Here is a 25,849-nt window from a genome sequence, read left to right as displayed (position 1 = left end):
AAATTGGAGAGATAAAACTAACGCGGGGACCTGCAAGGGAGTATTGACGCAGCCCAAAAGGAAAGAACTGCCTCCTGGTATATGTTGAGAAAGTTGATGTTGACTTTCATCCAGTTTTAAAAAAACAACAACCACAGAAAACACATACACGAAAGATGTCCCATTAGAAACTAGCTGCTTCTATTTGTAAAATCCCTCTGTACCTTCCAAGAATGTCAATAGTTATTAGCTTCATTCACCAGCCCTTCTACTTTCTCTCCCATGCAGCAGTGGAGAACTTGAAACACCTTCCCCATGTTAAAATCTCACTCCAGCATCACATCTAATTGCAATCCAGGCTCCGAGTCCAAAATTCATCAATATCTCATTTTTATCCAAGCTCCAGACATCAGGTGGCTGAATCATTACCTGTGACTAATAGTAACCACCAATCACTGGCAATATTGTCCCCAGCTTTCAGTATACAGCAATACACTGAAAGCTGGGAACAATATTTTATTTTTAAGGGGAAATGGTGGACTATCCAGAATTCATGCTCAGATATGTACATCCCAAATCTGAAGCCCGAGAGAAACAATCAGATCTGCTCAAATGTAATTGGTAGATAGGGGTTCACATGCTCAACTTGAAACTGGACGAAGAGCCTTGCTGGATCAGACCACAGACCTGTCTAGACCAGCCTTCTTTTCTCACGCGGGCCAACATAGAATCATAGAATCATAGAATCATAGAGTTGGAAGAGACCACAAGGGCCATCGAGTCCAACCCCCTGCCAAGCAGGAAACACCATCAGAGCACTCCTGACATATGGTTGTCAAGCCTCTGCTTAAAGACCTCCAAAGTAGGAGACTCCACCACACTCCTTGGCAGCAAATTCCACTGTCGAACAGCTCTTACTGTCAGGAAGTTCTTCCTAATGTTTAGGTGGAATCTTTTTTCTTGTAGTTTGGCTCCATTGCTCCGTGTCCGCTTCTCTGGAGCAGCAGAAAACAACCTTTCTCCCTCCTCTATGTGACATCCTTTTATATATTTGAACATGGCTATCATATCACCCCTTAACCTCCTCTTCTCCAGGCTAAACATGCCCAGCTCCCTTAGCCGTTCCTCATAAGGCATCGTTTCCAGGCCTTTGACCATTTTGGTTGCCCTCCTCTGGACACATTCCAGTTTGTCAGTGTCCTTCTTGAATTGTGGTGCCCAGAACTGGACACAGTACTCCAGGTGAGGTCTGACCAGAGCAGAATACAGTGGCACTATTACTTCCCTTGATCTAGATGCTATACTCCTATTGATGAGGCCCAGAATTGCATTGGCTTTTTTAGCTGCCGCGTCACACTGTTGGCTCATGTCAAGTTTGTGGTCAACCAAGACTCCTAGATCCTTTTCACATGTACTGCTCTCAAGCCAGGTGTCACCCATCTTGTATTTGTGCCTCTCATTTTTTTTGCCCAAGTGCAATACTTTACATTTCTCCCTGTTAAAATTCATCTTGTTTGTTTTGGCCCAGTTCTCTAATTTGTCAAGGTCGTTTTGAAGTGTGATCCTGTCCTCTGGGGTGTTAGCCACCCCTCCCAGTTTGGTGTCATCTGCAAATTTGATCAGGATGCCCTTGAGTCCATCATCCAAGTCGTTGATAAAGATGTTGAATAAGACCGGGCCCAAGACAGAACCCTGTGGCACCCCACTAGTCACTCTTCTCCAGGATGAAGAGGAACCATTGATGAGCACCCTTTGGGTTCGGTCAGTCAGCCAGTTACAAATCCACTGAGTGGTAGCATAGTCAAGACCGCATTTTACCAGCTTCTTTACAAGAATATCATGGGGCACCTTGTCAAATGCCTTACTGAAATCAAGGTAGGCTATATCCACTGAGTTCCCTTCATCTACCAGGCTTGTAATTCTGTCAAAAAACGAGATCAGGTTAGTCTGACATGACTTATTTTTCAGAAATCCATGCTGACTATTGGTGATCACAGCATTCCTTTCTAGGTGTTCACAGACTGTTTTCTTAATGATCTGCTCCAGAATCTTCCCTGGTATTGATGTCAGACTGACTGGGCGGTAATTATTTGGGTCCTCTCTTTTCCCCTTTTTGAAAATAGGGACAACATTTGCCCTCCTCCAGTCTGCTGGGACTTCGCCTGTTCTCCAGGAATTCTCAAAGATGACTGCCAGTGGTTCTGAGATCACATCTGCCAGTTCTTTTAATACTCTTGGATGCAGTTCATCTGGCCCTGGAGACTTGAATACATTTAAACTAGCCAAGTATTCTTGTACTATCTCCTTAGTTATTCTGGGCTGTGTTTCCTTTGCTGAATCATTTGCTCCAAATTCTTCAGGTCGAGCATTGTTTTCTTTATCAGAGAAGACTGAGGCAAAGAAGGCATTGAGGAGTTCAGCCCTTTCTGTGTCCCCTGTTTGCATTTCACCATCTTCTCCTCTGAGTGACCCCACTGTTTCTTTGTTCTTCCTTTTGCTACGAACATACCCATAAAAGCCTTTTTTGTTGCTTTTAACCTCTCTAGCAAGCCTGACTTCATTCTTTGCTTTAGCTTTTCTGACTTTGTGTCTACACGTGCTGGCTATTTGTTTGAATTCCTCTTTGGTGGTTTCCCCCCTTTTCCATTTTTTGTACACATCCTTTTTTAATCTTAACTCAGTTAAAAGTTCTTTAGATAGCCACTCTGGCTTCTTTAGGCACCTTCCATGTTTCCGTCTCATTGGTATTGCCTGACGTTGTGCTTTTACTATCTCCCTCTTAACAAACTCCCAGCCATCATGAACTCCCTTTCCTTTTAGTATTACTGTCCATGGGATCTCACCCAGCACTTCCCTAAGTTTTATGAAGTCGGCTTTCTTAAAGTCAAGAAATTGAGTCCTAGTATGCTTGGCTGCTCCTTTCCGCTGTATAGTAAACTTCAGAAGAGCATGATCACTCGCGCCTAATGATCCTTCCACTTCTACCCCACTAACCAGGTCATCAACATTGGTTAGGACCAGATCTAAAATGGCTGTTCCTCTTGTTGCTTCTCCCACTTTCTGGACAATGAAGTTGTCTGCAAGGCCAGTGAGGAATCTGTTTGACCTTATGCTCTTGGCTGAGTTTGACATCCAACAAATATCCGGGTAATTGAAGTCCCCCATTACTACTATCTCCCTTCCTTTTGCATGCTTGGCCATCTGTTCCAGGAAGGCATCATCTATGTCCTCCGTTTGGCTTGGGGATCTATAGTAAACTCCCACAATGAGGTCTCTGTTATTCTTCTCTCCCTTAATTTTGACCCAAATGCTCTCACTTTGGCTTTGAGGTTCTAAATCTTGGATCTCTTCACAGGTATACACATCCCTGACATATAACGCCACTCCTCCTCCTTTCTTGTCTGGTCTGTTTCTCTGAAATAGATTGTATCCCTCCATTATTACATTCCAATCATGGGACTTATCCCACCAGGTTTCAGTGATGCCTATTATGTCATATTTAGTTTGCTGTACCAAGAGCTCAAGCTCATCTTGTTTATTTCCCATGCTTTGCGCATTAGTGTACAGACATTGAAGTCCATTAATCATTCCCCCATGTCTCTTATTTAAGGATTTTTTCCTCCCACCACTAGGTCTGCGTGCTGTTTGCTCCATTTGGTCTATGACATTTGGATGATCATCTTCATCAATTGATAGACTCCTACCTTCAGGAGCACTGTCTCCCTCCCCCACATTAGTCAGTTTAAAGCCCTCCTGATGAGGTTTCTGAGATTTTTGGCAAAAACATTTCTCCCAACCGTTGTGAGGTGCAGCCCATCGCTTGCCAGAAGTCCATCTTCAAGAAACTGCAGTCCGTGATCTAAGAATCCAAACCGTTCCTGTTTACACCATTTGCGAAGCCAGCTGTTCACTTCCACTATTTTTCCCTCTCTCCCTGGGCCACGTCGTTCAACTGGGAGGACAGATGAGATGACAATTTGTGCATTTAATTGCTTCAATTTCCTGCCCAGAGCCTTGTAATCTCTTTTGATCTTCTGGAGGCTATTGCTTGCAGTGTCATTGGTTCCCACATGAACCAAGAGGAAGGGGTATTTGTCAGTGGGTTTTATGATTCCTTGCAGTCGTTCAGTTACATCTTGGATCTTAGCCCCGGGGAGACAGCACACTTCCCGAGACATCTTGTCAGGCCCACAGATCACTGCTTCTGTTCCCCTCAGTAGGGAATCCCCTATCACCACTACACGCCTCCTCTTAGGTTTGGTCGGGGTTCTTCCATGAGCTGTCCGTTCCAAGGTCGCCTGCACATTCCCTGAGGACTGACTTTGCTGCTCGTCTTCATATACCTGATCGACTGAAATGAGGGAGAGATCCTCAAATGGAGTCTGCTCTTCGTCTTCCATGCTAGGGGAGAGGGCCTCAAAGCGATTGTGTATTTCTAAACAATCAGAACGAACCCTGGGCCTCCTACTTCTTTGAGTCACGTTTCTCCATATATCTGGCTCCTGTGTTGATGAACTAGCCTCCTTCTCAGGGGAGTCCCCTGTCTCCTCCTTGGTGGAGACGGTGTGCTCTGTTGCTTCCAAGAAGAGCTCCAGATCTCTAATTCTTTGGAGCGTAGCTACACGTTCCTCCAGTTGCTGGACTTTGTCTTTTAAGAGGGCAATCAACATGCAATTGCTGCAGGTAAAGCTGCCTGCAACCTTTGGCAAGATGGCAAACATTGCGCAGGAACCGCAGGCGACTGCAGCTGTTCCCTCCCCCTCCATCTTGGGAACGTCGTTGGGGTGGCTACAGTGGTCCTCCATCATAAAAAGCGTGAAGACAGGACAAATAACTCCCCCCACAAAAAAAACCTAGTCTCCCCCAACAAACGTTTGAGACTAGCGCCGCTAAATCTAAAAGATGGATCAAACTGCGCCCTGCCCCCTCTGACCTTTGCACAGGGAGAACAGCTAATCAGCCACAAAGAAACACACACACAAGAAAACCCTTTTTGCTCCTTCTTCAACTGCTGCCCTGCTACCTCTGATGGGGTACAAGATGGGGGTTGGACTAGATGATCCTCAGGGTCCCTTCCAACTCTGCAATTTTGTGGTTTTTAATGAGTGCAACGGCATACTCCACACCTGTGATTCACAGTGGCTTGTATTCAGAGGCAGACTGCCCCTTTATCTGCTTTCAGATGACCTGTTTATTGAGTAGTCATCCTGACTTGTTTGCATAGTATTTATGGCAAATAGCTGTTTATTGAGCATCCATTCTTATTCATTTGTGGAGAGGCTTTGCAACATCGCAAGAAACAACTTTTATTTCACAGTTTACAGTACATTTTCCCATCACTTTCCTTCCTGCAAAACAAAACCTTTTTTTTTTTTAGGGCAGGGGGAAGTAGGTTTGCTGCACAAGAGCACCAAACCAACTTTAATTGCAGAACCTGGTATGTAACTGAATGCCATCTGGAAATAGCTACAGTCTGGGAGTGCCTGATGGAAGCTCACTAGGCTTCACCAACCCTGGTGGAATTTCCAGCTTCCTCGTGGCAACACCTTATTTCCTACCACAAGGCATCAATATCTCCACCACTTCCCTACCCTGGGCACTTGAGCAGCAGTTGTCTTGCAAAGACTACAAACACAAGGGGACTAATGAAATATATCTTCCCTAGCATTCCCTACCGCAACTAAAGGTAAAGGTAAAGGTACCCCTGACCATTAGGTCCAGTCGTGACTGACTCTGGGGTTGCGGCGCTCATCTCGCTCTATGGGCCGAGGGAGCCGGCGTATGTCCGCAGACAGCTTCCGGGTCATGTGGCCAGCATGACTAAGCCGCTTCTGGTGAACCAGAGCAGCGCACGGAAACGCCGTTTACCTTCCCGCTGGAGCGTTTCCTATTTATCTACTTGCACTTTAACGTGCTTTCGAACTGCTAGGTTGGCAGGAGCAGGGACCGAGCAATGGGAGCTCACCCCGTCGCGGGGATTCGAACTGCCGACCTTCTGATCAGCAAGTCCTAGGCTCTGTTGTTTAACCCACAGCGCCACCTGCGAAATACATCTTCCCTAGCATTCCCTACCGCAACTACCTTGGTATTATCATTGCTGAATTTAAGAAAGCAGTCCAAAAGCTGCATGCACTAGTTCTCTTACGCATGGCATTCCTCCCAGCCCCCCTGGTTTTTTCAGATTTGCCACCTTGCTTCTCCTAACCTGAAATGAGCCTCCAGAGATAACCGCGTCTTCATTTAAAACCCAACCGGCACAGCTCTCTTGCTGTGTGTCATTGGCGCTGCTTAAAAACAGCCGCTGCAGTCAACAACCCAAACTTCCAAGGGCCCATTAAACTGATGAAGTTAAAAACGACAACTTTAAGTGTGAAACCTCAGGAAAAATTGCTTCCCTGTTGACTAAAGCAGACAGAGTTACTTACAGAGGAAGGCTAATCCATTTCAACCTGCCAAGACTATATTTCACGTTTGATTAAAAACATAGCATTCAGTACAGACTTTGGCGGTGTGTGTGTGTGTGTGTGTGTGTGTGTGAGGGGAGCTGACGCCAAATCAGGGCCAGCTTTGTCTCTCACCAATGGCTTTTATGAGATTGAGGGGCCTGGTAGAAACATTAATTTCTCCTGCATGGCTTTCCTTCCAATATTAAATCAGCCTCTAGGAAAACACTGTCTCACAAAACCTACTGGTAGGAAACATTCCCACTGAGATGTTGCCGAAGACACTTACATCACAGTAAAGGACCAACAACAACAACAACAACAACAATTTATTATTTATACCCCGCCCATCTGGCTGGGTTTCCCCAGCCACTCTGGGAGGCTTCCAACAGAATATTAAAATACAATGATTCATAAAATATTTAAAGCTTCCCTAAACAGGGCTGCCTTCAGATGTCTTCTAAAAGTCAGATAGTTGTTTATTTCTTTGACATCTGATGGGAGGGCGTTCCACAGGGCAGGTGCCACTACCGAGAAGGCCCTCTACCTGGTTCCCTGTAACTTTGCTTCTCGCAGTGAGGGAACCGCCAGAAGGCCCTCAGAGCTGGACTTCAGTGTCTGGGCAGAACAATGGGGTGGAGACACTCCTTCAGGTATGCTGAGCTGAGGCCGTTTAGGGCTTTAAAGGTCAACACTTTGAATTGTGCTCAGAAATGTACTGGGAGCCAATGTAGGTGTTTCAGGACTGGTGTTATGTGGTCTCGGCTGCCGCTCCCAGTCACCAGTCTAGCTGCCGCATTCTGGATTAGTTGTAGTTTCCAGGTCACCTTCAAAGGTAGCCCCACATAGAGCGCATTGCAGTAGTCCAAGCGGGAGATCACTAGAGCATGCACCACTCTAGTGAGACAGTCTGCGGGCAGGTAGGGTCTCGGCCTGCGTACCAGATGGAGCTGGTAGACAGCCGCCCTGGACACAGAATTGACCTGCACGTCCATGGACAGCTGTGAGTCCAAAATGACTCCCAGGCTGCACACCTGATCCTTTAGACGCACAGTTTACCCCATTCAGGACCAGGGAGTCCCCCACGTAGGTATGTCAGGGGTTCATTGCCAGAGCTAACACACGTCTGTGTACTGAACATTCCCAAACCCTACATTTCCTGTTCTCGTCTCCTGGGACCCCCTTTTAGCACAGGGAGCACTTTCCTCTAATATTTCAATTCCTTTCTTATTCATCAAGGCCTGAAGGAAGATTACAGCAACCAAATAATAACTCCTCCCTCTCATACAAAAGTAAGAAGATACTATTAAAATAATCGGACACGGCACTTAAATACTATGCATGCCTACTCATTGAGTAAGAACTCTTCTCTCTCTCTCATAGCAGTGGGAAACTGCTGGGCTGCCAACCCAACCATCCATTACCAGAGTCCCACCTGGATCCAGACCCATGCCCTTGCAATTTACATTTAAAAAGGAATTGCTAATTGCATGAATAGTGTCGCACCTAGTTTGACCTTAATTTTTTTGAGACTTCAAGAATTAAGGCTCTGTACTAGAAATATATGTGGATAAATTAAGCTTTTCTTCCTTTAAAAATAAAAATAAAAAATAGCTACCTTAATAAGCATTATAGATCATTTTGCCTTAACCTGGGACAATGACCCAGGCCCTTCGAAATTATTTTTGCAATTCCCCCTTGCTCAGCCACATTTAGTTTAATCTGACTGCTTTAAAAATGGCTCTCGTGGTAGCTATTTGATCGCAGAAAAATCTTTACTAATTAGCTCTATGTTAATAATGAGAAACTGATTATACCTGCAGGCTACAGCAACGCAGTTAACTCTTCCATCTATCATCGACGCTGTATTTCATGCCTTGTACAGCATGCAACAACAATAACACAAAACGGCAATGACATTTTCATGGAATCCTTTGTATGATAAAGCTGTCAGTGCCAGCTATCAATTTTCGGGATTTCTCCAGCATCTGCTTCAAATAACTCTCCCCGCCTCCCCATGACCAAACTCCCCTTTTGGGAACTGGTAGTGAAATTCAGCTGCTTGTAACAAATAAGGGAGGATTCCGCAAGCCCGGCATGTGAAAATGACAAACAGCCGCAATATGATGAGCATTAGCTGACGACGCTGATTTGTCTATGTTCCAGGAAGTTGATGCGACTTGTTAAGAAGTTCTGTGCAGAGAACGACAAGCAGGGTGGGAAGGAAAAAGGGAAAGAGGAGCAGGGTCACAGTGGCTGGCTCTGCCCCCTCGCACAATGTGTCTTCCATTAACAAAGGGTGGTATATACGTTTAATAAATAATAATAATGATTATTATTATTATTATTATTATTATTATTATTATTATTATTATTATTTTAATGCCACCTAAAGTAATGCTGGGACATGCGTGGCGCTGTGGGTTATACCACAGAGCCTAGGACTTGCCAATCAGAAGGTCAGCGGTTCGAATTCCTGCGACGGGGTGAGCTCCTGTTGCTCGGTCCCTGCTCCTGCCCACCTAGCAGTTTGAAAGCACATCAAAGTGCAAGTAGATAAATAGGTACCACTCCGGCGGGAAGGTAAACGGTGTTTCCGTGCGCTGCTCTGGTTCACCAGAAGCGGCTTAGTCATGCTGGCCACATGAGCTGGAAGCTGTACGCCGGCTCCTTTGGCCAATAAAGCGAGATGAGTGCCGCAACCCCAGAGTCGGTCATGACTGGACCTAATGGTCAGGGGTCCCTTTACCTTTAAAGTAATGCTGGGGCATGGGTGGCACTGTGGTCTAAACCACTGAGCCTCTTGGGCTTGCCGATCAGAAGGACGGCGATTCGAATCCCCGCGATGGAGTGAGCTCCCGTTGCTCGGTCCCTGCTCCTGCCAACCTAACAGTTCGAAAGCACGCCAAAAAAGTGCAAGTAGATAAATAGGTACCGCTCCGGGCATGATGGTAAATGGCGTTTCCGCGCGCTGCTCTGGTTTCGGTGTTCCGTTGCACCAGAAGCGGCTTAGTCCTGCTGGTCACATGACCCGGAAAAACTCTCTGAGGACAAACGCAGGCTCCCTCGGCCTGTAAAGCGAGATGAGCGCCGCAACCCCAGAGTCATCTGCGACTGGACTTAACTGTCAGGGGTCCTTTACGTTTACCTTTTTAAAGTAATGCTAATCTCTGCACAGTAGCGCAGCCAACATGTGAAGTTGCACTTTTGTTTCCCTGTCCTGACTTGACAGGCAATCAATTCCACATGACGACCCCAGTTCTCATACAGAGAGAGGGAGAGACATCTTATCTTATCCACTTTCTCTGTGTCATGCATAATTTTTTTAAAAAATCCTGTATCATGTTCCCTTTCAAAGGAAGATAATCAGCAGGCAATCGGTCAACATAGAAGGATGGCTTGCGGCTTCCCTCAATTGCCCAGACTGATGAAAGTACAAAATATCTTGGAGCGAGATAGCAGGAAAGGTCAAGGGATTTGCTCTCAGAGGTCAGATGATTTCCAAGACTAGAATTTTCCTCAGTAGTCTTAACTGAAATGTCTATAGTTCCCACAAGAGGGCGTGGAAGACACCCCCCTCCCCAATTCCGCTCCTCTATTCCTTTTCATATCCAATATTTGTTTCATTATTCATTTGTGAAAATCACATTAATTTTGCCATCCATTCGTTGCACCAGGATTTGTGTTGGGGGCCTGTGATTTTCAACTTGTTCACAAAGTATTGGGAGTTAGCAGTGAGCAGAATGGCGGTCAAGTTTGAAGATGAGAGTGATTTATTTTTTTTCCAGGGTAGTAAAAACAAATTGTGAAGAGCAGCTCCAGAAAGACCTCTCCAAGCTGGGTGAATGGGCACTTCAGACATGAACAGGCTGGCTGTTCCTGCCTTCCCTGAGATCACTGGATGAAATAACCTTTTTGGATGTGACTGCTTTTAGAATGTTTCTAACCAAAGCTGTTTTCAGAATGTTTCGGCTGCTTTAGAATTATTATTTTAAAGAAAATATTGGGGATGCGTTCGCCACCCTGGGCTCCTTCGGGAGGTGGGGAAGAATGGTTATTCAATAAACAAACAAAATAATAATATGGGAAATGCAGTGCGATGTAAGGAAGGGTAAAGTGGTGAACATTGGCATCAGTTTGGGTTGCTTCCTAACTTCACATATACATTAAAGTCACCCAAACTGGCAATGACTGGGCTAGGAAAGACATCAAGGACATTATATAGCAGCTAACAGGAAGCACCCCCAAAACACATCCCCTGCCATGCCCTCATTCCCGAATGACTCAAGTAAGGAAAGTGGACTTATACACACCGCAACTGAAAGACCTACATTGGCTCCCAGTACGTTTCCGAACACAATTCCAAGTGTTGGTGTTGACCTTTAAACCCCTAAACGGCCTTGGCCTAGTATACCTGAAGGAGTGTCTCCACCTCCATCGTTCTGCCCGGACACTGAGGTCCAGCTCTGATGGCCTTCTGGCAGTTCCCTCACTGTGAGAAGTGAGGTTACAGGGAACCAGGCAGAGGGCCTTCTCGGTGGTGGCGCCCGCCCTGTGGAACTCCCTCCCATTAAATGTTAAAGAAATAAACAACTATCTGATGTTTAGAAGACATCTGAAGGCAGCCCTGATGTTTTAATGTATTTTTAATTTCTTGTTGGAAGCTGCCCATAGTGGCTGGGGAAACCAAGCCACATGGACGGGATATAAGTAATGAATAACAATAACAATTTTATATATATATATATATATATATATATATATATATATATATATATACACACAGACTGAGCCAAATAGACCCAACTGGGCTCAGAAATATTTTTTTCCAGTTCCAAGATGAACACATACACACACACACAATTTATGTCTGACCATTGGCACAGTGGTGCAGGTAGTGATGACTTAGTGACCCCAGAAGGAGCTGCCTTCCCTGGACACCAGAACAGAACAGAATTGTAGAGTTGGAAGGAAGCACAAGGGTCATCTAGCCCCACCCCCCTGAAATGCAGGATCAAACCCACAACCCTGAGATTAAGAGTCTCATGCTCTGTCAAGTGCTGCAGACAAACACCCTGCCCCAAAGCAAAACAATTTTTTCTGCCTTCTTTCAGTGCCTTCCCCTCTTATTCCATCATGTCAGGCTAAAGCTATGATGTAAATTTGTTCCTTCTGCTGATCTCAACTCCATCTGGCTCATTCCACAGCCCATGGCAGTCTTGAGGTTCCTCAAAAGGAACAGGGGTATCCCAGACAGAACAATGTTGATGTTCCTTCAAGGAAACCCACAAGGAACAGTTTGGAGCACCTTGAATTTGTTAGTCAAACTCACCTTTCCTGTTTTGTTGATGGGAAGAAAAACCTTTCATGAAACCTAGAAATCAACTAATACATCACATAAATATTTACAACTCCTACTAAGTTACTTGTCTGACACTTGTCTGGTGCCACCCAGGAATGTGAGACTGTGACCTGACTTCATCTATTATGTTCCTAGTTCAAGCCCGGAGGTCCCGAACAACGTACGACAGAAGAATCCTGAAGCATGCAGAAGCTTTAGCTGAAAACTACATTCAGAGGAGCAAAATACCAATGTTTGGCATATAATAATAAGATTTGAACTCAATTTCCCAAACTGATCCAATGCCAGGCTTCTCATTGTGGGCAACAGAAACCTAGAGAAGGAAGAGTCACCCGCAATGACATGAGAGAGAGAGAGAAAGAAATTCACAGATTTGGTGAGCAAGTAAGAGAAATCATAAAGTGTGAAAAATGTAATAATACTAATGATAATGATGATAATAATAATTCTATTATTTGTACCCTGACCATCTTAATGGGTTGCCCCAGCCACTCTGGGCAGCACTGCAGCAAAAAATAGTCAAAATCTTCTCAACTTTAGCATATAATAATCAGATTTCAACTCACTTTCCCCATTAAGCCAAACACCCATATTAAAAGGCTTGTTGAATTATGGTGAAAGATGAAGAGAAGCAGAGATGACAAATGGGTTCAATGCAAAGCATCACCAGCGCCCAGTTTTTAGGGAAAATGTATAATTGGTATGACAGGAAATGGAAGGGAACAGTTAGTCTGTTCCAACTGCAGGGCCAGAAGAGATCTGTTCAAACTGATCCGATGCCAGGTTTCTCATTGCGGGCAGCCGAAAGCCTGGAGAAGGAAAGATTCACCCACAACAACATGCTAGATTATTTTTTAAAAAGAGATATATCATTCACAGATTTGGTGTGCAAGCAGGATAAATCACAAGAAAGTGGGCAAAGTCTACACTGTAGCAAAAATTAGTAAAAAACTTGGGAAAGTTTCAGTTGGTAAAGCATGAGACTCTTTATCTCAAGGTGCTGGATTCCAGACCCACATTGCGCAAGAGATTTGGATTAGATCAGGGGTCAGCAAACTTTTTCAGCAGGGGGCCGGTCCACTGTCCCACAGACCTTGTGGGAGGCCAGACTATATTCGGGGGGGGGGGGAATGAATGAATTCCTATGCCCCACAAATAACCCAGAGATGCATTTTTGAATGAAAGCACACATTCTACTCATGCAAAAACACCAGGCAGGCTCCACAAATAACCCAGAGATGCATTTTAAACAAAAGGACACATTCTACTCATGTAAAAACACACTGATTCCCGGACCATCCGCGGGCTGGATTTAGAAGGCGATTGGGTCGGATCCGGCCCCCAGGCCTTCGTTTGCCTACCCATGGACTAGATGGCCCTCGTGGTCCATTCCAGCTCTACAGTTTGATGATTCCCAACAATACTATATGTTGAATCATGGACAAACAGCACTTGTGTGTTTGTCCCCATTCTGCCTCCAGGTCCAAAAGGACCTGTGTATCGGTGACCTTGCATCAATTGGACGCACCTAAAATGGTCACTGCCTGTACAGTGACGGTGCCTGCTTGATCTCAATAGGCGGTGGATTAACAGTCAATCCCTCTTCCCAGGGAATAATAATAATAATAATAATAATAATAATAATAATAATAATAGTAACAATAATAATTTATTATTTATACCCCGCCCATCTGGCTGGGTTTCCCCAGCCACTCTGGGCGGCTTCCAACAGAATAATAATATACAATAGTCTATTATACATTAAAAGCTTCCCTAAACAGGGCTGTCTTCTAAAGGGATCTCTGGGAGTTGAAACTCTATGAGGGAAGCCAGAGTCTCCTAGCAGCTCTCTGCACCCTTAACAAACTACAGCTCCCAGAATTCTTTGCGGAAGCCGTCGCTGTTTAACGTGGCACGATACTGCTTTGAATGTACAGTGCCTTTGTTCTATCAAAGTGAATGCTGTATTTTGCAAATACTATATTTTTCGCTCTATAGGACGCACTTTTTCCCGTCCAAAAATGAAGGGGAAATGTGTGTGTGTCCTATGGAGCGAATGCAGGCTTTCGCTGAAGCCTGGAGAGCGCTCGCTGTCTTGGCTTCTTTGCTCTTTGGGGCTGGGGGGGGGGAATAATTTTTTCCCCTTTATTTCCCCCCCCCTAAAAATTAGGTGCACCCTATGGTCCGGTGCGCCCTATGGAGCGAAAAATGTGGTAATTACAGCAGCCTGAGGAAGGCACATGAAACTCAAAATGCTCAGGGCCAATGGAGGAGATCTCTGCCCATCTTAGAGGTCTCCTCTTGTTCTCCTCCATTTTGTGCCACCAACCCCAGCTTCCTTTTCCCTATTTGTTGTGGATGTGCGGAGCAGCGCTGGGCACACTGAGGAGTGTCTCAGTTCAGGGCAATGATCTTGGAGGTTTCTGCCCCCTCTTAGCCCCACAATTCCAGCATTATCGAGGAATTAGCCTCAGGTTCTTTTGATCACTAAGGCAAGCTTTTCCAGCTTGCACCAAATTATCCATTTTTCTCTTTGATCTCAATTTTCCTTTACAAGCAAGGGTTCCTTTTCTCTCTCTGAACTACGCTGAAGCGGTGAGAACAGTTGGGGATGTGTCAATGGCAACACTTCAAATAGAAGACGAGGAAAGGGAAAATAAGAAGAACCATCATAGGTCATTGGTAACCTTTAAAAAGAAGAAGTGGGGAATGTGAATCACTGTCATTTAAGGAGGGGGGGGTTCATAGTCTCAGTGGCTGAGCAGAGGCTTTGAATGCAGAAGGTCCCGGGTTCAGATCTCAGAGATTCATCTGGAACATTAGGAACTTGTGCAGTGTAATAGACAAGAGTTTTTCTGTTGAATCAAGGTCACACCTTGTACAGATTAAAATAGGGAGAGAACCACGTATGCAACCCTGAGCTTTCTGGAGAAGGGCGAGATGAAAATAATAAAAAAAAACAATAAAAATTCAAAGTGTGTAAAAGGAGAAAAGTGCACTAATGTGAAAATGTGGTGAACTGAATTTAAGATCGCCAGAAAACGAGCAGCTGCAATTGACAGATCAATCAATCCTTAGGGCACAATGTAGAGTCTAAAAAGGGGGGGTGCGGGTGGCGCTGTGGGTTAAACCACAGAGCCTAGGACATGCCGATCAGAAGGTCGGCGGTTTGAATCTCCGCGATGGGGTGAGGTCCCGTTGCTCGGTCCCTGCTCCTGCCAACCTAGCAGTTTGAAAGCACGTCAAAGTGCAAGTAGATAAATAGGAACCGCTCTGGCGGGAAGGTAAACGGCGTTTCCGTGCGCTGCTCTGGTTTGCCAGAAGCAGCTTGGTCATGCTGGCCACGTGACCCCGAAGCTGTATGCCGGCTCCCTTGGCCAATAAAGCAAGATGAGCGCTGCAACCCCAGAGTTGGCCACAACTCTGGACCCTACTTCCTACCCCACCTATGGCATGGGTGGACTTAGAAGAAAAGCATCATATCCATATTATAGAATGCATTGGCACATGAAGACTTATTTAGCCCTCTTGCTTAAAACCTAAAAAAGCCCTACTGGGTCAGGCAAAAGTTCCATACAGTGGTACCTCGGGTTAAGAACTTAATTCGTTCCGGAGGTCTGTTCTTAACCTGAAACTGTTCTTAACCTGAAGCACCACTTTAGCTAATGGGGCCTCCCGCTGCCGCCGTGCCGCCAGCTCACGATTTCTGTTCTCATCCTGAAGCAAAGTTCTTAACCCGAGGTACTATTTCTATGTTAGCGGAGTCTGTAACCTGAAGCGTCTGTAACCCGAGGTACCACTGTACTGGATCAGGCAAAAGTACAATATGGCCAAGCATCCTGTGGTCACAGAAGCCAAGCAGGTGGCTATGGGAAGCTTGCAAGCAGGGCGCCAGCTCTGGGGAGCCAAGCCCCTTTGGGGGCCCCTGTATTTTGGGGGTCAGGGCCGGGGGGCCCCCCTCAATGTCCGGAAAGTGCAGAGGCTACTTCTCCTGTCATGGAAGGGAAGGAGGGTGAAAGCAGCCTCTCGCTGGTGTTGGTGCCATGAGGAGGAGGAGAAACCACCAGCCATTGAACAACAACAACAACAATTTATTATTTATACTCCGCCCACCTGGCTGAGCTTCCCCAGCCACTCTGGGTGGCTTCCAATCAAGTGTTAAAAACAATACAGCATTAAATATTAAAAACTTCCCTAAACAGGGCTGCCTTCAGATATCTTTTAAATATAAGATAGCTGCTTATTTCCTTCACATCTGAAGGGAGGGCGTTCCGCAGGAGGGGCACCACTACCGAGAAGGCCCTCTGTCTGGTTCCCTATAACCTCACTTCTCGCAATGAGGGAACCGCCAGAAGGCCCTCGGTGCTGGACCTCGCTGTCTGGGCTGAACGATGGGGGTGGAGACGCTCCTTCAGGTATACAGGACAGAGGCCATTTAGGGCTTTAAAGGTCAGCACCAACACTTTGAATTGTGCTCAGAAACGTACTGGGAGCCAATGCAGATCTCTCAGGACCAGTGTTATGTGGTCCTGGCGGCCACTCCCAGTCACCAGTCTAGCTGCCGCATTCTGGGTTAATTGCAGTTCCCGGGTCACCTTCAAAGGTAGCCCCACGTAGAGCGCATTGCAGTAGTCCAAGCGGGAGGTAACCAGAGCATGCACCACTCTGGCAAGACTGTCCGCAGGCAGGTAGGGTCTCAGCCTGCATTCCAGGTGGAGCTGGTAGGCAGCCGCCCTGGACACAGAATTAACCTGCACCTCCATGGACAGCTGTGAGTCCAAAATGACTCCCAGGCTGCGCACCTGGTCCTTCAGGGGCACAGTTACCCCATTCAGGACCAGGGAGTCCCCCACACCTGCCCGCCCCCTGTCCCCCCAAAACAGTACTTCTATCTTGTCAGGATTCAACCTCAATCTGGTAGCCGCCATCCATCCTCCAACCGCCTCCAGGCACTCACAGTGAATCCTCACGACCACCACGTTCAGCTCCTCCCAACATCCTGATGTCACACACACAAAGTTGCCCCCTTCCGATTGGCCTTGTAAGCTGGCGCCTCTGACTGAACGCAGGAGCCGAGCTCATGTTAATATCCCAAACAACCAAGGAAATAAAAAATAAATTATCAACACTGTCATCGTCAAACCAGCTCCTCTAGCCTGGTGCTCAATTTACTACTAAATGCATTAGGAGAGTCATCTAGTGGGGTGCTATGAAGGCAAGGCAAAGGCTGCATCACAACAGCTCAGAAACTATTTAACATGATTTTGCCTTTAAAACAAAAATCCTTGGAGAAAGACTTCTTTTATAACGGCCTTGCAAGCTGCAGCCGCAGCCGGCCCGGAAAAAAACATTGACAACTGCAAAGATATGAGGGTCAAGCCCTATAATCTCTTTGTTTCCTGGTTTTCTGAAGATAACATTTGCTGAAGTCCTTTGCTCATAAATTTTCCCACTGAAGCCAAGGCAAAGGGGGAGGGGGGAGTTTCTGGTTCATAGACTGCTTGCCTTTGAATTATTGGGGAATCTGTATCAAAACTTCTAGATTCCATCGCTCTTAAATATTTCAGATATTCAAGGAGCCAAAATTGAGTTTCTCTGCGCCCAGATGAACAGTCATCCAGAATATCTTATCCCAATCAAAATCTTGTTCCTAGAGTTGCCATCAAATTTTGCTTCAAGTGAAATGTTGAGGTGGATTTAATTATTATCTTTTTGTTCTTGGGCAAATTGCCCAAGGAATTTTAAGGATTCATCTCCGTGCTTTCCTTGAAATGGGCCAAGGATTTGACTCAAATGTTCTCAGCAGCACTTGCAAAACAACCATTTCTGTTCCAAGGAGCAATGGAACCCAGAATTGGGCATTCCCAGATCCTAGGAGATAATATTTTCCTACAAAGGGCTGCGAATGAAAGCCCCAGAACCCCTGATAGGAAACTGACAAAAACTTATCCCAAGGAGGAGGAGGCTTTCTCCACAGCAGAAATGATGTGCGTAGCATTAGTTTCCCACCAGCAATTCTGGGGCTTGTAGTCCCAGTCTTCAGTGGTGCAATGAACATAGCATATGAATGTCCCTCTTGAAATTCTCCATCCTATTTCTGGGAAGAGAAATTTTTGGGAAAGGAGGAACAGTTCATTAGGTGTGGGGCTCCACCTTAGGAGTAATAATATTGTACAGTGGTACCTCAGGTTAAGTTCTTAATTCGTTCCGGAGGCCCGTACTTAACCTGAAACTGTTCTTAACCTGAAGCACCACTTTAGCTAATGGGGCCTCCTGCTGCTGCTGCACCGCCAGAGCACAATTTCTGTTCTCATCCTGAAGCAAAGTTCTTAACCTGAAGCACTATTTCTGGGTTAGCAGAGTCTGTAACCTGAAGCGTATGTAACCTGAAGCGTATGTAACCTGAGGTACCACTGTATAAGATAAGAAGTTATGTTAAATGAATATTGGAAATGATATGTAAAAACCCTCAATAAAAATGTATGTGTGTGTGTGTGTGTGTGTGTGTGTGTGTGTGTATATATATATATATATATATATATATATATATATATATGAAAAGTGCTGGCAGGTTGCACTTATGGAAATATTGACTTACGAAATAAGAGCGAGATGGATAAACAGCACAACCAACAACTTTTATTTTGCATTGGCCTGATTTTTATTTCTTACGCAATGATGAAAGAACATGGCGTTGGGCCTCCTATTGCTCATGGAAATTTATGGAATATCACATTGGTATAAGAATAGTTATGGGTATATTTTTTGTCTGGGGGGAAGGGGAGGGAAGGAGGATGGAAGGGATATAAATGTTTACTGTTTTTATTCATATATGTGCAAAATTAATAAAAACTTTTTTAAAAAATCCCGTTCAAGGAGTAATACTAGCACACTGCTTTTTTACAACTATGCTCTGGCTCCCATTCTGCACCCTCCACAATGCCCTCCCTCTCGGCTCCTCATGTGACAAGAAAAGGTTGAGAAGGAAAACAACATGGGGGAAAAGCCTGCACATAGCATGGGAAATAAACTGTCCAGGCTGACAGGACAGAATGACCCAGCCCTACCTGTGATTGCCAAGTACAGTGGTACCTTGGTTCTCAAACACCTTGGTACCTGAACAACTTGGAACCAGAACGCTGTAAACCCAGAAGTAAGTGTTCCGGTTTGTGAACTATTTTTTGGAAGCCAAACATGCTCTGCTTTGAGTGTTTCCGCTTTGAGTGTTACCCTGAGGTCCGTCTGTTTTTGCTATTTGTGTTTTTGCTTTTTGTTGTTTTTGTGACTGTGTGGAAGCCAGTTCAGCTACTGATTGATTGGGTGACTGCAGTACATTGTTTATTGCTTTCACTTTATGGATCAATGGTCTCGTTAGAGAGTAAAATTCATGTTGATTTGCTGTTTTAGGGGTTGTTTTTAAAAGTCTGGAATGGATTAATCCATTTTTGCATTGCTTTCTATGGGAAAGCGTGCCTTGGTTTTGGAACGCCTTGGTTTTGGAACGGACTTCCGGAACGGATTAAATTTGAGAACCAAGGTACCACTGTATTGAACCTGGGACCTCAGGTGTGCTGTGCCCCTTCTCCAGTTCCAAGGCATCTCTCCACACATTCCCTTAGTCACCACCATATTCACCCAAAGAGAAATGTCAAAGCAAATTTAGAGATACCTGGGGTGAAACAGTTCTTGATAAAATAAAAAGAAATTACTGAGAGAGTTTCTGCATATCCCTGTGTCATAGCATTTTTCCGGTGGCGGTTTGAAATATTCCATTTTGCGAAGTATTCAGTACACATCCCATGATTACGGAAACTTGATAAGCTAAGATATGATTTTATAATGAAAACTCCCCAAGGGGAGCATGCAGATGTACTGTAAAAACATACTGACATATTGTGCTTTGTCCCCAGGTAGCATATTAACACTTTCTTCCTTTCAAGAGAAAACAACGTTAAATTTTTGACAATAATAGCAAAAGAGTCCCCCGGGCCAGATACTTGGGTCCTGAAGATAACTCTCTAAGTTAAAAATTGAAAAGATGAAAGGGAGGTGTGAATGCTTAGGAAAGAGAGGTTTAAAGTTTATGGATGGGATCCAAAGAACCGTGGAATTAATCCCATAAACCCGACAGAGGGAAGAGGCGCTTTGCGATTACTAAATTGTAGGATTTCTTCCCCATGGCAGTGCAGCTAAGAACAGAAGAGGAGGCTGCTGGAACAGACCAGTGGCCCATCAAGGCCCTAAATGGCCTCAGCCCAGTATACCTGAAGGAGCGTCTCCACTCCCATCGTCCAGCCTGGACACTGAGGTCCAGCGCCGAGGGCCTTCTGGCAGCTCCCTCACAGCGAGAAGCCAAGTTACAGGGAACCAGGCAGAGGGCCTTCTTGGTAGTGGCACCCGCCCTGTGGAACGCCCTCCCACCAGATGTCAAAGAGAAAAACAACTACCAGACTTTTAGAAGACATCTGAAGGCAGCCCTCTTTAGGGAAGCTTTTAATGTGTAATAGACTATTGTATTTTAGTGTTCTGTTGGAAGCTGCCCAGAGTGGCTGGGGAAACCCAGCCAGATGAGCGGGGTATAAATAACAAAATTATTATTATTATTATTATTATTATTATTATTATTATTATTATTATTATTATTATTATTATTCAGTTCCCACGGTGACCTGTGGGAAACAGGCAAGCAGAATAGCAATCTCCCCTCCTGTGGCTTCTAGAAACTGGTATTCAGAAGTATCACTGCCTTCAAACGTGGAGGCAGAGCCATGATGGTTAGTAGCGCTGAATAATAATAATAATAATAATAATAATAATAATAATAATAATAATAATAATAATAATAGTAATTTATTTATACTCCACCCATCTGGCTGGGTTTCCCCAGCCACTCTGGGCAGCTTCCAACAAAAGATTAAAAATACATTAAATCATCAGTCATTAAAAGCTTCCCTAAACAGGGCTGCCTTCAGATGTCTTCTAAATGTCAGATAGTAGTTTATTTCTTTGACATCTGATTGGAGGGCGTTCCACGGGGCGGGCGCCACCACCGAGAAGGCCCTCTGCCTGGTTCCCTGTAACCTCACTTCTTGCAGGGAGGGAACCGCCAGAAGGCCCTTGGTGCTGGACCTCAGTTTCTGGGCTGGATGATGGGGGTGGAGACGCTTCTTCAGGTAGGCTGGGCCAAGGCCATTTAGGGCTTTAAAGGTCAGCACTGAAAGCCTTCTCCATTCATTTTGTCCAGTCGTCTTTTAAAACCACCCAAGTTGGTCTACATCGACTAGCATCCTTACTGTATGCCTTCTGTTCTGTTCTGTTCTTAACCCAGGTCTTGGACCCCAGAGTTACATTTTTTTCAGGACCCGCCTCATTGATTTGACTGTGAATTATTTTAACTGATTTTAACATTGCATTGTACATCGCCGTGACCCTGTCCGGGGACCTTATGGCAAAGGGGGGGGGTAAGAAATTCAATTATCAATAAGTAAAATCATCTTAAAGTCTCTCAAACACCAATGACACATTCAATGCAAACCTAATTTTGAAATGGAAGGTAGTTTCAAAAGCGGTGTACCTTGATGGTGCTGGGACGTGAACCCAAGTCCAGATCCCAGTACCCAATCCACTGAATCTTGCTAGCTATAATATGCACATATATATATAGGATAAAGAGCCAGAATATGCTGCAGTCTCTGCCCACCCAGATAGCTGCGTGTAAAACGATTTGCAACCTTTACCTACACCAGTATACTGTGTGTTCCCTTGCTACTGCCAACGGTGACAGGAAACAGGGGAAGAATGACCTTAGCAACAGTGTCATGCACTCAAACGCTTAAGTATGCAGAAGAAAGTGACACGATCCTGTGGTTTGATTTATGCGCATGAGTGTACAGAAGCAGGTTGCTTTTTTAAAAAGGGAGAGAGCACTTTAATGCTCATTAGCATGCACGTTATCACACAGCATCTTTTGTAAAAGTCTCAGTTCTGCAATTGCTTTTAAGGGAGGCGTTCATGTGTATCAGCGCCAGGCAAGTGAGTTTGAACATGGGTCTTTGTAAAGGCCTAGGCGTGTGAATCAGCTCGCAGCAACAGCGCTGGGGTGGCGAGGATTGTGTGCAAAGGCAATCTCCTTGTAAGGAAAACACAAACGGTGAAGATACAAAGCTGTGTGGGGAAAGGTTGCCGAAGAAAAAGAGTGGGGTGCCTTTCATACCCTGCAAAGGGGCTTGCTTTTGCTCCAAAAACCAAATAATCCCCCAAATTTAGCGCAACACAAGTGAGAGCTAAACCTCAGATGAAGACAAAATTACGCATTATGTCAAGAGTGAATTCTAATGTAACAATGCATAGATTTTCTTAACCAAAGCTTGATGTTAAAATATCTTTTCAGTAACAGTTAGAAAGGAATGTGGGCTGTCTAGATATTTCAGCAAGAAGAGACTTGAATACAAAACACACAAACACACACGGATTAAAGCCGGCTGGCAAATTTAGACAATTTTCTGATGTTTACATGCTTACTGTTTAACAGGGTTGTTATTCTTATAGCTTGGACGATAACATGGCAATTTTGTCCTTAAAAAAAAGATCACTTAATAAAATTCACCGGGTTGTTCGTGTGAATTTCTCCTCTAATATACACATTTTTGCAAAGCAACTTTCTCTAATTCATATTTGCATGTTCTTTTCATTAACATATGCCCACGTCATCCTAATATATGCACTTTTGTAAACATTGGTTGATTGGAGAATTGCATCGCGAAAGTCAGAAAATTCAAATTTCATACAACAACTGTGTATACTTGCAGAAAGTGTGTGCAAATGCATATATTAGTGAAAACAACACAGCAGAATGCATTATGCTAGGGGAAATTTCTTGCAAAAAATTATAGTCAGCACTCCAAACGAAAATGTGTTGCTTGGGAGAAAACTGCACTAAAAGGCTACTGAATTTTCACGAAGGTATTTTTGGGGGTGGGGATCACAATTGCAGCAGAAATGGGGAGAATTGGATTTAAGATATTGGGGGGGGGGGAGAAACTGAGATAACCAACATAGACTCTTAATCGTAGGATCTTAGGTTTCAAGACTCACATTCAGCAAAAGTTTCCTGCATTGCAAGAGGCTGGACTAGATGATACAATTCTATGAAGATTGACTGAGGCTTCCTCCCTAGGTAAGGAAGGTAAAGGACCCCTGGATGGTTAAGTCCAGTCAAAGGCAACTATGGGGTTGTGGTGCTCATCTCACTTTCAGGCCATGGGAGCCAGCGTTTGTCCACAGACAGCTTTCCGGGTCCTGTGGCCAGCATGACCAAACTGCTTCTGGTGCAACGGGACACTGTGACGGAAACCAAAGCGCACTGAAATACCATTTACCTTCCCGCCACAGCAGTACATATTTATCTAGTTGCACTGGTGTGCTTTTGAACTGCTAGGTTGGCAGAAGATGGGACAGAGCAATGGGAGCTCACCAGTATACCTGAAGACCTACATTGGCTCCCAGTATGTTTCCGGGCACAATTCAAAGTGTTGGTGCTGACCTTTAAAGCCTTAATGGCCTCGGCCCAGTATACCTGAAGAAGCGTCTCCACCCCCATCTTTCTGCCCGGACACTGAGGTCCAGCGTTGAGGGCCTTCTGGTGGTTCCCTCACTGCGAGAAGCCAAGTTACAGGGAACCAGGCTGAGGACCTTCTCGGTAGTGGCGCCCACCCTGTAGAACGCCCTCCCACCAGATGTCAAAGAGAAAAACAACTACCAGACACCTGAAGGCAGCCCTGTTTAGGGAAGCTTTTAATGTTTAATAGGTCATTGTATTTTAGTGTTCTGTTGGAAGCTGCCCAGAGTGGCTGGGGAAACCCAGCCAGATGGGCGGGGTATAAATAATAAATAATAAATTGTTATTATTATTATTATTACTCCATCGCAGGGATTCGAACCGCCAACCTTCCGATCGCCAAGCCCAAGAGGCTCAGTGGTTTAGACCACAGCACCACCCTCCCTAGCCCACGCTGAAGGGCCTTCAACCAGAGGATGGGTACCCACCTATCTATTGGAGATGGTCTAGAACTCTGGATTTCCTGTATCAAGCAAGGGGCTTGGATCAGGTGGCCTTCGAGACTTCTCTCCAACTCTATGATTCTAAGCATTTCCTTGCAACCAGTGTGCACCCTGAGTTGCATCCACAGATTGACAACATATTCAAATTCATATATTCTGGGAATCGGGCTTTAGAAAAAAGCAGCCTTCCTTTACAGAACACACACCTCCCGCTGCAATGTTTCTGAGCAGCAGGACTTCCTACATGTCATCTGAGACAGCTTGAACCCAGCCTGGTTGGAAACAGGATACTAGAAAGCAGCAATGCACCCCTGGAATGATCCGGTCTAACAGTCCTAGCAGATACCTGCCGCTTGTGCCATATACTTCACACTGTGAAACATCTGTTGTAAAAGGCCTGGCAAGCTTGGCGATTTGTGCAACAAATTAATAAAATGTCATTTTATTTAAGGCTAAAATTAGAACACATGTAAGCATAAGTGCACCAAATTGTTTTTGCTGTAATAAGATCGTCTGCTCAAGATTTATTACCTCTAATTATTATTTTGGAAGGCTGTACATATTAGAGAGCGACAGAGGCACTATGCCCCTAATCTGCTATTCAAATAAACAGCCACTGCACCAATTGTTAACCGCCTGGTTTTGCAAATACAGGGATGAGCAACTGGTGGTGCTCCTACTTTAAGTTGCTTCACTAATGAGGCAACATCTACCACTTCATTATTTTTTTTCTTTTTGCCTTTGCCTTTTAAAATAAATTTTCTTTTTCGGTTTTTCAAAGAAATTTGCAAACATACAAAAACATGAATACATTTCTAATACATTTCTAATACTTCCCTCCCCCCTGACCATTAGGTCCAGTTGTGGCCGACTTTGGGGTTGCGGGGCTCATCTTGCTTTATTGGCCGAGGGAGCCGGCATACAGCTTCCAGGTCATGTGGCCAGCATGACTAAGCCGTTTCTGGCGAACCAGAGCAGCGCACAGAAACGCCATTTACCTTCCCGCTGGAGCGGTACCTATTTATCTACTTGCACTTTGACGTGCTTTCGAACTGCTAGGTTGGCAGGAGCAGGGACCAAGCAATGGGAGCTCACCCTGTTGTGGGGATTCGAACCACCGACCTTCTGATCGGCAAGTCCTAGGCTCTGTGGTTTAACCCGCGTCCCTGTTTGACACTTTACAGAGGAACACAAGACGATGAGAGAGAAGCCCCTGCCCCAACATGCTTCCAGTCTAAATAGCAACAGCAAGGAAGCTGACAAAGGAGTAAGGATGGATGAGTTATCCAGAGATCTCCATGGAAGGGCTGGCCCATGCTTGAAACCCTGGAAAGCCACTGCCAGTCAGTGCAGACAATACTGAGGGAGATGAACCACTGGGTCTGACTCCATATAAGTCTGCTTCCTATGTCCCTATAAGAGTATTTAAGGAATTTCATTTTGGTGAATATGAACTAACTTGGTTTAGAACTTTCATATCCCACTGGCTTTTGCAAATGTTCCGACCCATGGCATGAAGAACAGATCAAAATGATTTTTAAAATTCGTTAAAAAAATGTATGCTAATATGCAGAATACAAATGCATATTTCTGTGTACATGCCCTGAGCTCTTCAGATGAAGGGCAGTATCTAAATTTGACTACTACTAATAATAATATTAAAAATGTTCTTTAAAAGAATAACCCTGAACTTTGCAGATGAATGCAGGGAAGGGATAGGGTGCCAAGCAATTTCACATTTGTACAGCTTGGTTGTTGGCATAACTGAAAATGTGCCTTTTGGTGTGTGTGTGTGTGTGTGTGTGTGTGTGTGTGTGTGTGTGTGTGTTGGTTTTACCACACAGCTGTTCTTGGAGGAAGTTCCAAGAACCAGGAGCAGTCAGAGAGAGCACTCAATGACATTAACAGCTGGCTGTTTGCTAAAATATATTATTATTTTTTTATCATTGCATTCAGCATCTTCACTGATAACAGGAAAGGGGGGAAAAACACCTCTCTGGAGGGA

General features: G+C 44.9%; 2 protein-coding genes across 7 annotated transcripts in view; both read right to left on the bottom strand.

Annotated features, from left to right (window-relative positions):
- CELF2 (CUGBP Elav-like family member 2) overlaps nt 1-25,849 on the bottom strand; it is a 552,082-nt gene that overhangs the window by 416,045 nt on the left and 110,188 nt on the right. The gene's annotated exons all lie outside the window — the stretch shown is intronic.
- LOC308596381 (uncharacterized protein) lies at nt 1,545-4,750 on the bottom strand. Its single transcript, XM_081211292.1, has 2 exons — nt 3,678-4,750; nt 1,545-1,800 (listed from the first exon to the last, which is right to left on the bottom strand). The coding sequence occupies exon 1, from the start codon at nt 4,743-4,745 to the stop codon at nt 3,717-3,719; it is 1,029 nt and encodes a 342-aa protein (XP_081067418.1). The 5' UTR covers nt 4,746-4,750; the 3' UTR covers nt 1,545-1,800; nt 3,678-3,716.

The sequence above is a fragment of the Podarcis bocagei genome, assembly GCF_964188305.1.
Source record: "Podarcis bocagei genome assembly, chromosome: 10".
In the NCBI taxonomy this organism is placed as follows: Eukaryota; Metazoa; Chordata; class Lepidosauria; order Squamata; family Lacertidae; genus Podarcis; species Podarcis bocagei.
The sequence above is the reverse complement of the archived record's forward strand: the minus strand, read 5'-3'. Positions and strand labels throughout refer to the sequence as shown.